This window comes from Orcinus orca, chromosome 4, assembly GCF_937001465.1.
Source record: "Orcinus orca chromosome 4, mOrcOrc1.1, whole genome shotgun sequence".
In the NCBI taxonomy this organism is placed as follows: Eukaryota; Metazoa; Chordata; class Mammalia; order Artiodactyla; family Delphinidae; genus Orcinus; species Orcinus orca.
The window spans coordinates 40238818-40255282 of record NC_064562.1 but is presented as its reverse complement, the minus strand read 5'-3'; the positions used below and the strand labels follow the sequence as shown (position 1 = coordinate 40255282).

Here is a 16465-nt window from a genome sequence, read left to right as displayed (position 1 = left end):
TTAGGCATGAAACTTTAGAATCAATGGGAAGACAGATCCTATTTTTCCCCCTACCCTTGATAGGCAGGTGGAATACAATGAGTCTGTGATAGAACATATGTATCAAGGAATTATACAAAGTGTAACAGTTTCTAGCTTCTGAAGGTTGATGTTACAAAGCTAAAAAGAGTGGGCAAAGAATAGTTTTTGTGAAAACTGCCTTGGAAACTAGAACAAAAATACAATTAATTAGGTTGGGGTTTGTTTTGTTTTAGCACTGATACAGTTTAGAATCAAGGAAATACCAGCTTCCCCATGTTCACTTCCTTAACTGGAACAAGCTTTTAATAAGAAAAAACATGTTCAAGGAAGCCATCCATAAAATAACTTTTGAATTAATTAGTTTCTTAACACCCTAATATATTTAAAATGGAAACTACTTCTCTGGTTTGATTTGACTCATTAGAACTGTTGTCTCTAGCTATCTGTGAGTGGGTTACCTCACTGCATATTTATTTATTTATTTATAGATGCCACACTATTGGTTTTCATTAATACATACCCAGCGGGATTTTTTTCCTGAGAGTAGGTGTTGCCATGTGTAACCTGTTCTGTTAAGATTTCTTAGACAAGGATGAGCATTTTCTAAACCATATCTAAAATATTGCATACTTTTAGAGTTTATTGCAAGGAACTTTTGACTTGGCAAGCTTTGTGTCACTGAACTCTATCCTCTGTATGTCCTTTCTTATCAGGGTGTATATTTGAATGCACCTGTATTTCCAGGTCAAGGACCATTATAAAATCAGTTTGCACATCGGAGGCTGGTTAATATTTGGTCCATTGAAATTCTTTTAAGTGCCTTCTCCATTCAAGTTGCAGTAAAGGCAAAACTCTTATGGAATTAATGAAAGAAGTGCAGGAAGTGTGTTATATTCTGCTGTTATGGTATACTCCTGTGCCATTTTGTAGTCTTTTCTTATAACGGCATTATTAACATGACCTTCTCATTGTTTAGGACCTGGAGACATACTGAGAGAAAGTTCTGTGGTCCAGAGAATTGCTTAGAGGATATTCTCACTAGTATTTAGAAATGAGGAAGGGGCAGAGAACATGGAATTTAGCAAAAGATCTTTTATATTTTTATAATACTCATTCATTTAATTTCCCTCTCAATTTCTTTCTTTATTTTTATTTATGGCTGCATTGGGTCTTCGTTGCTGTGCACAGGCTTTCTCTAGTTGCGGCAAGTGGGGGCTACTCTTCGTTGTGGTGCACGAGGTTCTCATTGCAGTGGCTTCTTTTGTTGCGGAGCACGGGCTCTAGGCGCGTGGGCTTCAGTAGTTGCAGCACACGGGCTCAGTAGTTGTGGTACACGGGCTTAGTTGCTCTGTGGCATGTGGGGTCTTCCCGGACCAGGGCTCGAACCCGTGTCCCCTGCATTGGCAGACGGATTCTTAACCACTGTGCCATCAGGGAAGTCCCAGCAAAAGATCTTAAGAGAAGCCACGTTTTAGGCCGAGGAATGTGAGATGTAAAATATTGGTAGTAATTGTAGGAAGTGCCGGTGGAAGGGAGTACAGGATAGCAGCTAGAGAGGACTTGGAGGATCAAGTGAAAATATCCTTTTTCAAAGAAGGGAAGATAGGTATTCATATAAAGAAGTCAGTGGACTTCTGGTGGTGCAGTGGTTAAGAATCTGCCTGCCGATGCAGGGGATACGGGTTCAAGCCCTGGTCCGGGAAGAACCCACATGCCCCAGAGCATCTAAGCCCGCGCGCCACAACTATTGAGCCTGCGCTCTACAGCCTGCAAGCCACAACTACTGAAGCCTGCGTGCTGCAACTACTGAAGCCCACGTGTCTAGAGCCTGTGCCCCACAACATAGGCAAGCCACCGCAATGAGAAGCTCGTGCACCTCAACTAGAGAAGGCCCGTGTGCAGCAAAGAAGACCCAACGCAGCCAAAGATAAAGAAAGAAAGAAAGAGAGAGAGGGAGGGAGGGAGAAAGAAAGAGAGGAAGGGAGGGAGAGAGGGAGGAAGAAAGGAGGAAGGAAGGAAGGAAGGAAGGAAGGAGGAAAGAAGTGGGAGTGCAGATGCTGATATGAGGGTGGGCAGTCCCTAGGAAAAAGAAAGTAGACATGGTGTGGAGAGTACAGGTGGTTGGAGTATTCAAGGAAAGGAAAGAAGGAATCGAGGTTAGATACAGAAACATTTTGAAAAGCAGAAGAGGAGAGATCAGTGTTTGATGCTTTAAATTTTCCCAGTGAAGTAGGGTCTGAGAAACACAGAGCTTCAAGAGATCTTAGAAACAATTTAGTTCAACCATACATATATACATATATATGTGTGTGAGTGTGTATATATATGTGTGTGTGTGTGTGTGTATTTTTAAATAATAAACTTGCCCTAGACTGTGTTTGTTATTGCCCGAAATGACCTTAAATGGGTAGCAGAGCTGGAACTAGAGCTCATCTCTGACTGGGACACCTTTGGAATGTCATTTTAGAGAGTGTGATGTAAGATGACCAAGAGGCAACTGGCAGAATTATCAAACTCAGTGAAGCTTCAGTTGAACTAAAATAACACAAATTTGTTATGTATTGAATTAGCATGGTTCTTAACTCAGTAGCAGTAGTAGTCATAATAGTTGATGCTTGTAGAGTGATTTAGAGAAAACAGTAATTTCACATCTTTCTTTTTTTGTTCCTCAGCTATATGGGTTAGGAATATTTCCCATTTAATAACTGAGAATAAGAAAGGCACTGGGAGTGATTGTGGTCGGGAATGCCAGGACAAGGATGCCAGAGAGGAGTGAGTGAGCCAGGGGGGCCAGGATTGAACAGAGTTAGGGTAGGCAAAAGTGGACGGAAGCTCAAAGAGGGCTGTTGAAGCCCTGTATGGATTGAGAGAGATTGAGCAATTGAAGTGAAGCTAAGACCTAACTGACTGGACCGGAAGTGGGAGAGAAGGGGGTGCACAGGGAATCCGTGGCCAGTACAGGGAGCACAGGTGGAATAGTGCACTGGTCAGACGAGGAGCCCATGTACTCATATGTGGGGATGCTACTCTGATACAGATTTGGGTTTGCGAAGTTGAGGGTGAAACAGTCTGGAGGTCAATTAACTTCTGTCCTTCCTCATTTGAGATGGGTGTAGTTTCTTTCAAAAATATTCTAATATTTAAAAAATAAATTTTTAATTTTGGAACTTGTATTTCCATAAATTCTTCACTTTGGTACACTTCACTGTGAGTTGTCTTGGTGTCACTTGAAGGTGTACTAAACATTTTCTATATTTTTTCCATCTAAATATAGGCCATTAATAAAATATGAATATGTAGATCTAGATGTCCAGAATAAAATGTAAGTTGGTATTCCCCAATTGTTCATCAATTGTTAGTCACTGTTATCACCCAAATAAGTTTCCATGTTGTCATTTGCAGCATATTCATTTTATTTAACAACAGTTTTTGAATGCTGGCTCCCCAGATATCACCAACCCACCAGCTGATAAGACAAAGTTGAGTTTATTGCTTCCTGTGGTGAGGAAAAACACCACCTCAATACTAAGCTTTGGCAGAGCTTGGAGGGGGAAAGGCAAGGTTGGATTTTATTGAGAATTGGAAGTTTGGTTTAAGGCAGGTCTTTCAATGCAGGGTCTTGATCAGGACTGGGTAAGGATCACAATGTAACAGTTTGGGATTGGTGGCAATTGCCAGGCAAGGATTTTGAGGCAAGGGATCAAAGAGTTTTAGGAGGAAACTTGTTCGTTGGTGCTTCCTATTAAAGGATTGATGTTTTTCAGAAGTTCTTGTGATGAACAGTTAGCTCCAGAGCAAGCATCTGGGAATAGTAAAGCTATGGTAATGAAGATGATTGGATTCTAAAGTCATGTTCATGGAGGCAGTAAGCTTTGTGGGGTGAAGGCATGTAGTTTCTTTCTCACATCTTTAAAATACATGGAAACAATGAAGAGACTGAGAGAAAATGCTGAAATGAGTAGTATAACCTACCATTCTTTCAAGTAAGACCTGTTTAGCTTCAAGATTTTTAAAAGGCCCCCTCCTTTTAGGCACAGAGCTCTGTGTCATTTGAGGGTTTCCTTTTGCTTGTTTGCAATTTTAATGCTGTACTAGGTACAGCATGGGATCAGTGTAAACCTCAAGGGACCTATAGTGGAGAAGCTGACGCTGATTGACTCACTTTTTATGGGACCAGGTGTAAATGGGGTGGAAATTGTGATTGATTTAGTACGTTATCCTTTGTTTCATTCTAAACTGCTGCTTACCTTCATTAGTTTAGAGACTTTGGAGCCATCATCTTGAATGGTCTGGAATCCCATGCCCTTGTTCTTCCTGCTTTCCATTCTCCAGTATTGAGAAGCACCTCAGTCCTCTTTCCTTGTCCGCTGGCTCCTGCGCACTCTTCAGGAGTCACCATAGCTACAAGTGACAAACACTAAAGTGACCATACTTACACTGTGCAGTTGGACATGTGCAACACTGATGAGTTCATCACTGCAGTAAAGATGATGAACAAACCCTGTCACCACTAAAAGTCTGCTCCTGCCCTTCTGTAATTCCCCTTCTACACCTTGATAACCACTGATCTGCTTTTTGGCACTATAGATGAGTATGTATTTTCTAGAATGTTATATAAGTGGAATTCTAAACATACGTGTACGCATATACGCATATGCATATGTATGTATACATATACGTACTATATGTACATTTTGTCTGGCTTCTTTTATTTGTTTATTTTTAATTTATTTTTTGGCTGCATTGGGTCTTCATTGCTGTGCGCAGGCTTTCTCTAGTTGCAGTGAGCAGGGGCTACTCTTCATTGCAGTGCGGGGGCTTCTCATTGCGGTGGCTTCTCTTGTTGCGGAGCACGAGCTCTAGGCGCATGGGCTTCAGTAGTTGTGGCTTGTGGGCTCAGTAGTGTGACTCGTGAGCTCTAGAGCACAGGCTCAGTAGTTGTGGTGCACGGGCTTTGCTGCTCCGTGGCATGTGGGATCTTCCCGGACCAGGGCTCGAACCTGTGTCCCCCGCGTTGGCAGGCGGATTCTTAACCACTGCCCCACCAGGTAAGTCCATGTCTGGCTTCTTTTTACTGAGCATAATTTTGAAATTCATCCATATTGTTGCATACTTCAATAGTTCATTTTTGTTGCCGAGTAGTATTCCACTGTATGGATGTAGCCCAATTCGTTTTTTTCAACATTTGAGTTGTTTCCAGTTTGGAGCTATTACAAATATAGCTGCCATGAACATTGTGTACAGTCTTTGTGTGGATATATACTTTCATTTATTTGGGGCAGATACCTAGGAATGAAATGACTATGTCATAGGGTGGATGTATTACTTAACTTTTTAAGAAACTGCCAAACTGCTTTCCAAAGTGGTTGTACCATTTCACACTTCCACCAGCAGTGTGTGAGAGGTCCAGTTTCAACACATCTTCTCTGAGACTTGGTATGTTCAGTTTTAAATTTTAGCTATGCTAGAAGATGTGTCATAGTATCTTACTGCGGTTTTGATTTGCATTTCCCTAGTAACTAAGATGTTGAACATTTCTTCATATGCTAATTTGCCATCTGTGTATTGCCTTTGGTGAGATGTCTGTTCAAATATTTCGCCCATGTATTTTAATTGAGTTGATTGTTTCCTTATTGAATTTTGAGAATTCTTTATGTGTTCTGGACACAAGACCTTTATTTGACATGTGATTTGCAAATATCTTTTCCCAGTCTATAGCTGTTTTTTCATTCTCTTAACACTGTCTTTTTTTTTTTTAATAATGATTTTGGAAATCTTCTAGGATTTACTATTTATTTATTTTTAAAATTTTATTTACTTATTTTTGGCTGTGTTGGGTCTTCATTGCTGCATGCGGGCTTTCTCTAGTTGCAGAGAGCGGGGGGCTACTCTTCGTTGCAGTGCACGGGCTTCTCATTGCGGTGGCTTCTCTTGTTGTGGAGCACGGGCTCTAGGCGTGCAGGCTTCAATAGTTGTGGCTCGCGGGCTCTAGAGCACAGGCTCAGTAGTTGTGGCACACGGGCCTAGTTGGTCTGCAGCATGTGGGATCTTCCCGGACCAGGGCTTGAACCCGTGTCCCCCGTGTTGGCAGGTGGATTCTTAACCACTGTGCCACCAGGGAAGCCCAACACTTTCTTTTGAAAAGCAGAAAATTTTAATTTTGAAGTACTTTTATTTATCAGTTTTTCTTATATAAATCATACTTGTTGTCATATTTAAGAAATCTTTGCCTAACCCTAGGTCCCAAAGATTTTATGGAATTTTTATATCTTCATGTAAATGTCTATGATTTGTTTTGCATTAATTTTTGTAAATGGTGTGAAGTACAGATCAAAGTTTTTTCTTCTTCCTTCCTTCCTTTCACATATGGATATTTAATTATTCCAGCATCATGTATTGAATTTACCTTTCAACTTTGTTGAAATCAGTTGGCCATAGAAATGTGGATTTATTTCTGGACTCTGTCTTCTGTTCCATTGACATTTTTTTTTCTTTTATGCCAGTACCGCAGTAACAACTTTATAATAACTTTTGAAAACAGGTAGTGTAAGTCCTTCAGTTTTAGTTCTTTTCCCCAGGTGGTTTTCGCTCTTCTAGGTCCTTTGCATTTTCATATAAATTTTAGAATCAGTCTGTACATTTCCACACACAAAAAAAGCCTAATGAGATGATTGCGGTTGCATTGAATTTGTAGATCACTTTGGAGGAAAATTGTCATTTTAATTTCCTTTCTGCATCCTGGCTACATTGCTTAGAGCTGTGTAAACTTGGGCACTTTACTTAACCTTTCTGAGCCTAAATTTTTTCAGTTACAAAAAGGATGTGATTACTTATCTGTAAGGTAATGTGAGGTATAAATAAATCAATATTTGTAAAGTACTTTTGCTCTTATTTTCTAAGTACATTTCACTGTAGGAATTAGATTTACAGGGTAATAAAGAAAATTTAATTTTTTCAACTTTCATCCACCATTTACCAGAAATACTTTCATCATCATTTTACATTTGGAAAAGAGTAGTCTTTCATAGTCAGAAGCCCTCATTTTATGTAAGTGCTACTGAGCTCCCAAGCAAGGTGACTTGGCCAAAATTACTCACCTAGCAAGAACAGTTGAGAACTATTTTAATCTTAAATGTTAGCATGAGCTGACAGACTCAGTTCATTCAACACATATTTACATAGTGCCTAATAAATGCCAGCCACTGCGCAAGGTCGTCTGCCAGCCTCTTGTGAGTCAAAAGTGAGGCCAATAGTATTTCTTCTCACAAAGCTTATGAACTACTGGGGAGGGTTGTGGCACATCACCATTATTGCCAAGTGGACTTTGAGGTGGTGTGCTGAAAGTCCAATGGCTTTATTTTTTAAGGAAACCAAGGGCTGAGTTTCTTTAGGGTTAAGTGTTTTGCCTTTTGTCATAGTGCTAGTTAGAGGTGGAATCAGTACTGTCAGCCCTCATATCCGTGGGTTGCAAATCCGTGGATTCAACCAACTGTGGATCAAGATATTTGAAAAAAAAAAAAAATCCTAGACGGTTCCAACAAGCAAAACTTGAATTTTCTGCATACTCACAACTGTTTACATTGTACTTACAACTATTTACATTGTATTGGGTTTTATAAGTAATCTAGAGATGATTTAAAGTGTATGAGAGGATTGTGTAGGTTATATTCTCTGATTTTTGTATCTGAGGGTGTCCAGGAACTATTCCCCACCCCCCTTCCCCTACTCCCACCAGGTACTGAGTGATCACTGTACTTGCAACTCCTGACTCCTAGTCTGGTGCTCTTTCTGCAACCTGGTCATGTGCCCTTATGGAGCCATTTCCATTAGTCACTGTCTCGACTACCACTCACACTAAGTCTGCAACGCTCTGGGTTACTGAAGGTGAAAAAAAAGAGAGCAAAGCAAAGAAAAAAATGTGATGTGTTCCATCATTCTAGATGTCAAAAACCTGCTGGCACATCCGACTAACAGCAGGTTCCCTGATGTTTTCAGGAGATGTCCTGTCTGGTGGTTTACTAGTCAACATCTCTCTTTGTTTAAGTTGCTGTGGGGCCAACTGACTCAGTGTCACAGTGGAAATGTGACATTTGTTTCATTTGTCATTTTTGGTATAATGTCACATTTAATTTTATAATTGTTTAGTAAGAAAGTTGTAGTTAGTAAACAAAAGTTTATTATTGCTTTATGAAAACTGATAATACAGCCTCAAGGCTAACATTTTATTTGTTAAGCCACTTAATGAGGAATTGGATTCGATAGTAATAATAGCTTACTATTTCATTGACTTAACTGAGTCCTTGGCATTATATTAAATGTTTCCATTTTATGGATAAAGGATCAGTTAGAAGGGGTGATGAAATTTGCCAAAACCTTGGTGCTAATAAAGCCTGAGTTTGGTTTGAGATTCCTAAACGTTTTGAATCCCTAGGCGCTTTCATTCCTAGTATCACTTCTGGCCCAAGATTCTGCTCAATGCTCCTTCTGCCTGTATTCACCTCCTGTGAATATTCTCTTCCCTCTGACCCAGTTCAGTCCCCTTCCCCCAATTCCCCCCTCAGTAAACCACTCTCCCAAAGCATTTGTGTGTGTAGCACTCTTTAATGAAGGTTGCTGCTAGGGGTGGGTATAGGAGACGGGAGGACATAGGAGTGGAGGCTGTTCCTTACAGCAGAATGAACAACTTCAAAACTGAGCATGAGGCAACTCTTTTCTTAAAATTCCTTAGCCACTCTATCCCTGGAGGTTCTACAGTGACCATCTGTGTGTAACGGCCCCAGCATACACACATAGTTCTTGTCCATGCACTCTTAGAAGTCAGTTTGGGTTTTAAATAACTTTATAAAAAATCACACCACCAGAGCAAATGCTTTTGATCATAGTTTACCTATAAGTAAAACAGCAATGATAGTGTCTGTTTGACGTGTTTCATTAGGATTGTCTCCTTTTTTGAAAAAACATATTTTTTTTTCTGTACCTTATATCCTTGTAGTTATTTACTTTATACACAGTAATTGGTACCTTTTATCCCCTACCCCTATCACGCCTGTCTCCCCTTCCCTCTCCCCCCTGGTAACCAGTAGTCTGTTCTCTATATCTGTGAGTCTGTTTCTGTTTTGTTAGCTTCGTGTTTTTTGTTTTGTTTTGTTTTTGTTTGTTTGTTTTAGAGTCCGCAGGTAATTGATAAGATGCACTGTTTGTCTTTCTCTGTTTGACTTATTTCACTAAGCATAATACACTCCAGGTCCACCCACGTTGTTACAAATGGCAAAATTTATTCTTTTTATGGTTGACTAGCATTCCATTGTATATATATATATACACCACATCTTCTTTATCCATTCATTGGTTGATGACACCTAGCTTGCTTCCATATGTTGGCTATTGTAAATAATGCTGCTTTGAACATTGGGGTGCATGTATCTTTTTTAATTAGTGTTTTTGATTTTTTCAGATATATACCCAGAAGTGGAATTGCTGGATCATATGGTAGTTCTATTTTTAGTTTTTTCAGAAACCTCTGTACTGTTTCCACAGTGCCTACACCGATTTACAATCCCACCAACAGTGCACAGAGTTCCTTTTTCTCCATATCCTTGACAACATTTGTTATTTGTGGTCTTTTTGACGATAGTCATTCTGACAGGTGTGAGATGATATATCATTGTGGTTTTGATTTGCATTTCTATGATAATTAGTAATGTTGAGCACCTTTTCATGTGCCTTTTGGCCATTCCTATCTCTTCTTTGGAAAAATATCTATACAGGTCTTCTGCCTATTTTTTGATTGAGTTGTTTAGATTTTTTGATATTGAGTTGTATGAGCTGTTTATATATTTTGGATATTAATCCCTTATCAGTCACAACATTTGCATATATTTTCTCTCATTCAGTAGGTTGTCTTTTTGTTTTGTTGATGGTTTTCACTGCTGTGCAAAAGTCTTTAAGTTTAATTAGGTCTCATTTATTTATTTTTGCTTTTATTTCCTTGCTTTAGGAAACTGATCCAAAAAAATACTGCTACAATTTATGTCAAAGAGTGTTCTGCCAGTGTTTTCTTATAGGATTTTTATGATTTCCAGTCTTACATTTAGGTCTTTAATCCATTTTGAGTTTATTTTTGTATATGGTATGAGAAAATGTTATAATTGCACTCTTTCACATGTAGCTGCCCAGTTTCCAGCACCAGTTATTGAAGAGACTGTTTTTTCTCCATTGTATATTCTTGCCTCCTTTGTCATAGATTAATTGACCATAAGTGCCTGGGTTTACTTCTAGGCTCTCTATTCTGTTCCATTGATCTATGTGTCTGTTCTTGTGCCAGTACTATACTGTTTTGATGACTGTGGCTTTGTAGTATAGTATGAAGTCAGGGAATGTGATGCTTCCAGCTCCATTCTTCTTTCTCAAGATTGTTTTGACTATTTGGGGTCTTTTGTGATTCCATACAAATTTTAAAATTATTTGTTCTACTTTTGTGAAAAATGCCATTGGTATTTTGTTAGGGATTGCATTGAATCTGTAGATTGCCTTGGGTAGTATGGTCATTTTAACAATATTAGTCTTCCAAATTCATGAACATGGTATATCTTTCCATCTGTTTGTGTCGTCTTCAATTTCTTTCACCAGTGTCTTATGGTTTCCTGAGTACAGGTCTTTTATTTCCTTAGGAAAGTTTATTCCTAGGTATTTTATTCTTTTTGATGTGATTGTAAATGGGATAGTTTCCTCAATTTCTCTTTCTGGTAGTTCACTGTTAGTGTACAGAAATGCAATAGGTTTTTGTATATTAATTTTGTATTCTCCAACTTTATCATCATTGATGAGCCCTAGTAGTTTTTTAGTGGCATCCTTAGGGTTTTCTGTGTATAATATGTCAACTGCAAACAGTAACAGTTTTACTTCTTCCTTTCCAGTTTGGATTCCTTTTATTTCTTTTTCTTGTTTGATTGCTATGGCTAGGACTTCCAATACTGTGTTGAATAAAAGTGGCAAGAGTGGGCATCCTCACCCTGTTCCTGATCTTAGAGGAAACGCTTTCAGCTTTTCACTGTTAGGTATGATGTTAGCTGTGGGCTTATCATATATGGCCTGTATTATGTTGAGGTATGCTCCCTGTATACTTACTTTGTTGACAGTTTTTGTCATAAATGGGTGTTTTACATAAAAATTTTTGTCAAAAACTTTTTCTGCATCTATTGAGACAATCATATGATTTTTATTATTCAGTCTATTAATTTGTTGTTGTATCATGTTGATTGATTTGTGGATATTGAAAAATCCTTGCATCTGAGACAGATCCCACTTGATCATGGTGTATGATCTTTTAAATATATTGTTGGATTCAGTTTGCTAATATTTTGTTTAGGATTTCTGCATCTATGTTTATCAGTGATATTGACCTGTAATTTTCATTTTTTGTGATATCTTTCTCTGGATTTGGTATCAGGGTGATGCTGGTACCATAGAATGAGTTTGGAAGCATTCCTTCCTCTGCAAATTTTTGGAATAGTTTGAGAAAAATAGATGGTAACTCTTCCCTAAATGTTTGGTTAGAATTCACTTGTGAAGCCATCTGGTCCTGGACATTTTTGTTGGAGTTTTTTTCAAATAAATTTATTTATTTATTTATTTATTTTTGGATGCATTGATTTCTTCAGTGAGCCATTGGTTGTTTAGTAGCATATTGTTTAGCCTTTTGTGTTTAGCCACGTGTTTGTGGTTTTTTGCATTTTTTTCTTGTAATTGAAATAGTGTTGTAGTCAGAAATGATGCTTGATATGATTTCAGTTTCCTTAAATTTATCAAGGCTTGTTTTGTGCCCTAACATGTGCAGCTTGTGATCTATCCTGGAGAATGTATTCTACGTGCACTTGAAAAGAATGTGTATTCTGCTGCTTTTGGATGGTATGTTCTATATATATCTATTAAATCCATTTGGCTTAATGTGTCATTTAAGGCCAGTGTTTCCTTATTGACTTTCTGTCTGAATGATCTGTCCATTAATATAAGTGGGGTGTTAAGGTCCCCTACTATTTTTGTGTTACTGTCAATTTCTCCCTTTATGTCTGTTAATATTTGCCTTATTTATTTAGGTGTTCCTATGTTGGGTGCATATGTATTTGCAATTGTTATATCTTCTTGAATTGATCACTTGATAATATCATTATGTAATATTCTTTGTCTCTTATAACAGTCTTTGTCTTAAAGTCTATTTTTGTCTGATATAATTATTACTTCCCTGGCTTTCTTTTGATTTCCATTTGCATGGAATACCTTTTTCCATCTCCTCACTTTTAGTCTTGTGTGTGTCTTTAGATCTGAAGTGAGTCTCTTATAGGCAGCATATATACAGGCCTTGTTTTTATATGCATTCTGTCACTTTGTGACTTTTGATTGGAGCATTTGGTCCATTTACATTGAAAGTAGTTATTGATATGTATGTTCTTGGTGCCATTTTTTAAATTGTTTTTGCAGTTCTTTTTTGTTCCTTTCTTCTTTTGTTGTCTCTTATGATTTGATGATTATCTTTAGTGTTATGTTTGGATTATTTCCTCTTTCTTTTGTGTGTGTCTATTTTTGATTTTTGGTTTCTAGTTATCATCAGGTTTATACATAGCAATCTGTATACATACATGATTGTCTTAAGTTGCGGATTTCTTAATTTCAAATACATTTTAACAACAGTGCATTTGTTCTCACCAACCCTTACAATGACTGTTTTCAACATTATATTTTACATCTTTTTGTTTTGTGTATTCCTTGACTCCTTATTACAGACATAGATGATTTTACTAGTTTTGTCTTTTAGCCTTCCTACTAGCTTTGTATGTAGTTGATTTACTACCTTTACTATATATTTGCCTTTACCAATGAGCTTTTTCCTTTGTAGTTTTCATGTTTCTAGTTGTGGCCTTTTCTTTTTCTCTTAGAGAAGTCCTTGTGACTTTTCTTGTAAAGATGATTTGGTGGTGTTGAACTCTTCTAGCTTTTGCTTGTCTGCAAAACTTTTCATCTCTTCATCAAATCTGAATGAAAGCCTTCCCAGGTAGAGTATTCCTGGTGCTAGGTTTTCCCCTTTCAACACTTTAAGTATATCGTGCCACTCCCTTCTGGCCTGCAGAGTTTGTGCTGAAAAGTCAGTTGATAAACTTATGGGAGTTCCTTTTTATATAACTTGTTGATTTTTACCTTGCTGCTTTTAATATTCTCTCTTTATCTTTAATTTTTGCCATTTTAATTATGATGTGTCTTGGTGTGTTCCTCTTTGGGTTGATCCTGTATGGGATGCCCTGTGCTTCCTGGACCTGTATGTTTGCTTCCTATTCCAGGTTAGGGAACTTTTCAGCTATTATGTCTGCCAATATGTTCTCTGCCCCTTTCTATTTCTCTTCTCCTTCTGGGACCTCTGTGATGCAAATATTAGTATGCCTGATGTTGAAGTGGAGCTCTCTTAAACTGTTCTCATTTCTTTTTGTTTGTTTTTCTTTTTTCTGTTCAGCTTCAGTGGTATCCACTATTCTGTCTTCCAGTTCACTGATCTGTTCCCTTGTATCATTTAATCTACTGTTGATTCCTTCTAGTGTATTTTTCATTACAGTTATTGTGTTCTTCATCTCTTTTTGGTTCTCCTTTATATCTTCTAACTCTTTGTTATGAACTTCTAACTTCTCACTCATCCATTCTTCTTCCAAGTTCTTTGATAGTCTTATGATCATTACCCTGAACTCTTTCTTGGGTAGATTGCCTATCTCCACTTCACTTAGCCTTCTTCCAGGGTTTTATCTTGTTTCTTCATTTGGAACATGTTCCTCTGTTGCCTCATTTTGCCTAATTTGCTGTTATTATTTCTATGTATCTGGTAGACTGGTTACATTTGACCTTGGAGAAGTGGCTCTTTGTAGGAGATGTCCTATCAGCACATTCCCCTCTGATCATCAGAGCTATATACTATAAGCATGCCCCCTATGTGGACTGCATGGCACCTTCTCTCATGGAGGGCTGTCTAATGGGGGTGGTCTGGTTGGCATGGCTGGCCCCTCGTCCAGTTGGTTGCTGGACCCTGCCATGTGCACAGGCTGCCAGCTGCTGTTTGGCAGGGCTGGGTCACAAGGTCACTGGGTGCAGAACCCCAGGGGGTCCCAGGGCTAGTGCTGGCTCACTGATGAGCAGAGCGAGATTCTGGGGTGGGAGGTTGTGGGGCCTAGGCATCAGAACTGGTGTCAGACTGCTATTGGGTGGGACTGGTTCCTGACATAGCTGGTGTGGAACCCAGGGTGTCCAGAAGCTTGTGTCAGCCCCCTGGTTAGTGGGGCCAGATCCAGGAGTGACTGGCTGAGGGGTGTCTCAGAGCTGGTGTTGTCCTGCTGGTGGGTGTGGCTGGCTTGTCCTGAGGCTAGAGGTGGCTCACTGGTGGGCAGGGCCTAAACCCATAGCATTTGGGGGCCAGTGCCTGCTCACTGGTGTGTGGAGCTGGGTTCCAGGGTCTCTGGCTGTAGGGCCATGGGGGTTCTGAGTCTAGTGCCTGGGCACCGGTGTATGGCGCCAGGTCCTGGGCCCTCTGGTGGACAGGGATGTGTCCAGGGGTGGCTGTGGGCTCAGAGGGGCTGCAAGTAACATGCTCAGCTACTTACTAGGCTTGACGTATCCCAGTACTGGTGCCTGTAGGCTGGTGGTTGGGGGTGGGGTGGGGTGGCAGACGGGGTCCCAAGGCTAGTAAGCTAGAAGGAGAATTCCAGATGGACATTTGCCAGCATCCAGCATCACTCGACAGCATCAGAATTCTAGATGGACACTTCTACATGGTAGAAGGAGCTCCCCAAGATGGCTGCCACCAGTGTCTGTTTCCCTGGGGCAAACTCCAGTTGTCTCCTGCCTGTACTTGAGACTTGCCAACATTAGCAGATGGATCTGATCCAGGCTCCCTTCAAATTACTGCCTCTGTCCTGGGTCCCAGAGTGTGAGAAGTTTTCTGTGCACTCTTTAAGAATGGAGTTTCTATTTCCCACAGCCTCTGGGTCTCCCAAAAGTAAGTCCATCGGCCTTCAAAGCCAAGTGTTCTGAGGGCTTGTTTTCCCCGTGTAAAATCCCCAGGCTGGGGAGCCTAATGTGTGGGGCTCAGACCCTTCACTCCTAGGGGAGAACCTCTGCAATTGTAATTATTCTTCTGTTTGTGGGTTGCCCACCTAGTGGTATGGCTCTTGACTATACCACAACACTGCCCCTCCTACCCATCTCCTGTGGTTCCTTCTTTGGATCTTTAGTTGTAGAAGATCTTTTCTGGTAGATTCTATCACTCTCATCAGTAGTTGTTCTGTTAATAGTTGTAAAGTTGGTGTGCCCATGAAAGGAGGTGAGCTCAAGGTTTTTGTACTCCACCGTCTTGGCCGTGATTGTCTCTTGAGGGTCTAATAAAATGATGGAAGTTTAAACACTTAAAAAAACTATATATGTGTGTGTGTGTATATATATATATATTCATACATATATATGTGTGTGTATATCTATATATCTACATATCTATACCTATCTATCGATTGATACAGAGCAGGGCCCTGTGGGGCTCTTGGGCACAAAGACTTTCTGAGTCCCCCATTTCTTTGATTACAGGAAATAGCCTTCATTCAGCCTCCATGACTTTCCCTGAGTTCCAGTGAGCAGATTCAAGCAGTTGTTAATTAGGGAAGGGAAGGGATGTGAGACAAGAGAGAAACAGTCAAGAGACACAATAGTGCAGGCTTGGGGCAAGGTCCTGGTTCCCCATCAACGGATACACACAACCATACCTTTGAGCTGTTTTGCAGATACTGAAATCCCCTCCAGGTGGGAAGTGCTAACAAGTAATGATGGTATGCTTCCCACAAGCATGTAGACCCCAGACCAGTTGGAACCTGAAGGTTGATGATGCTGACTCCTACTTAGCTCACTGCCAACCAACCAATCAGAAGAATGTCCACAAGCTGATCACACCCCATTACTGTAAAACTTCTCACTACCCTCTCCAAGTTGGGACACACGGTTTTGAGGGCATTAGCCTGCTGTGGCCCCCTTTGCCTGGCAAAGCAATAAAGCTATTCTTTTCTACTTCACCCAAAACTCTGTCTCCAAGATTTAACTCGGTGTCGGGGTACAGAGGCCGGATTTGGCTTCAATTTTGGTGTGCAGCGTGGGACTGACTTAGGGACAGTCCCAGGTCGGGGTGGGGGGTCCCTTGGCTTGATTGGATGCTCCGAGGTTTTCTCCATGCCAGCCTCTTTCAAGAGAGCAGAAGGTTGGAGAATTCCTTTAGAGGCCAGATCGCCTGGGACTCTTGCCTGGAAAGGCCAAGCCCCAGATTATCCTGTCCGCCATCCTGGCAGCTGGAACTCCAAGGCGGGAGTAGGGCAGAAGAGGGACCACCCTAGCAGCTGCCAAGGCCATCTCTGCCTTGAGGACATTCCTCTCT

General features: G+C 40.1%; 1 protein-coding gene across 5 annotated transcripts in view; it reads left to right on the top strand.

Annotated features, from left to right (window-relative positions):
- CDS1 (CDP-diacylglycerol synthase 1) overlaps positions 1 to 16465 on the top strand; it is a 69198-nt gene that overhangs the window by 1997 nt on the left and 50736 nt on the right. Inside the window, exon 1 of one of the 5 annotated variants that reach the window (XM_049709115.1) lies at positions 2041 to 5069. The exons of 2 other annotated variants lie outside the window; for them this stretch is intronic. In XM_049709115.1, the coding sequence (XP_049565072.1) occupies positions 4991 to 5069 (79 nt within the window). In that variant the 5' untranslated portion in view covers positions 2041 to 4990. Of the gene's footprint in view, positions 1 to 2040; positions 5070 to 11888; positions 11929 to 16465 lie in introns of those variants that run through there. 2 more of the 5 variants (XM_049709113.1, XM_049709114.1) reach the window with 2 other exon arrangements.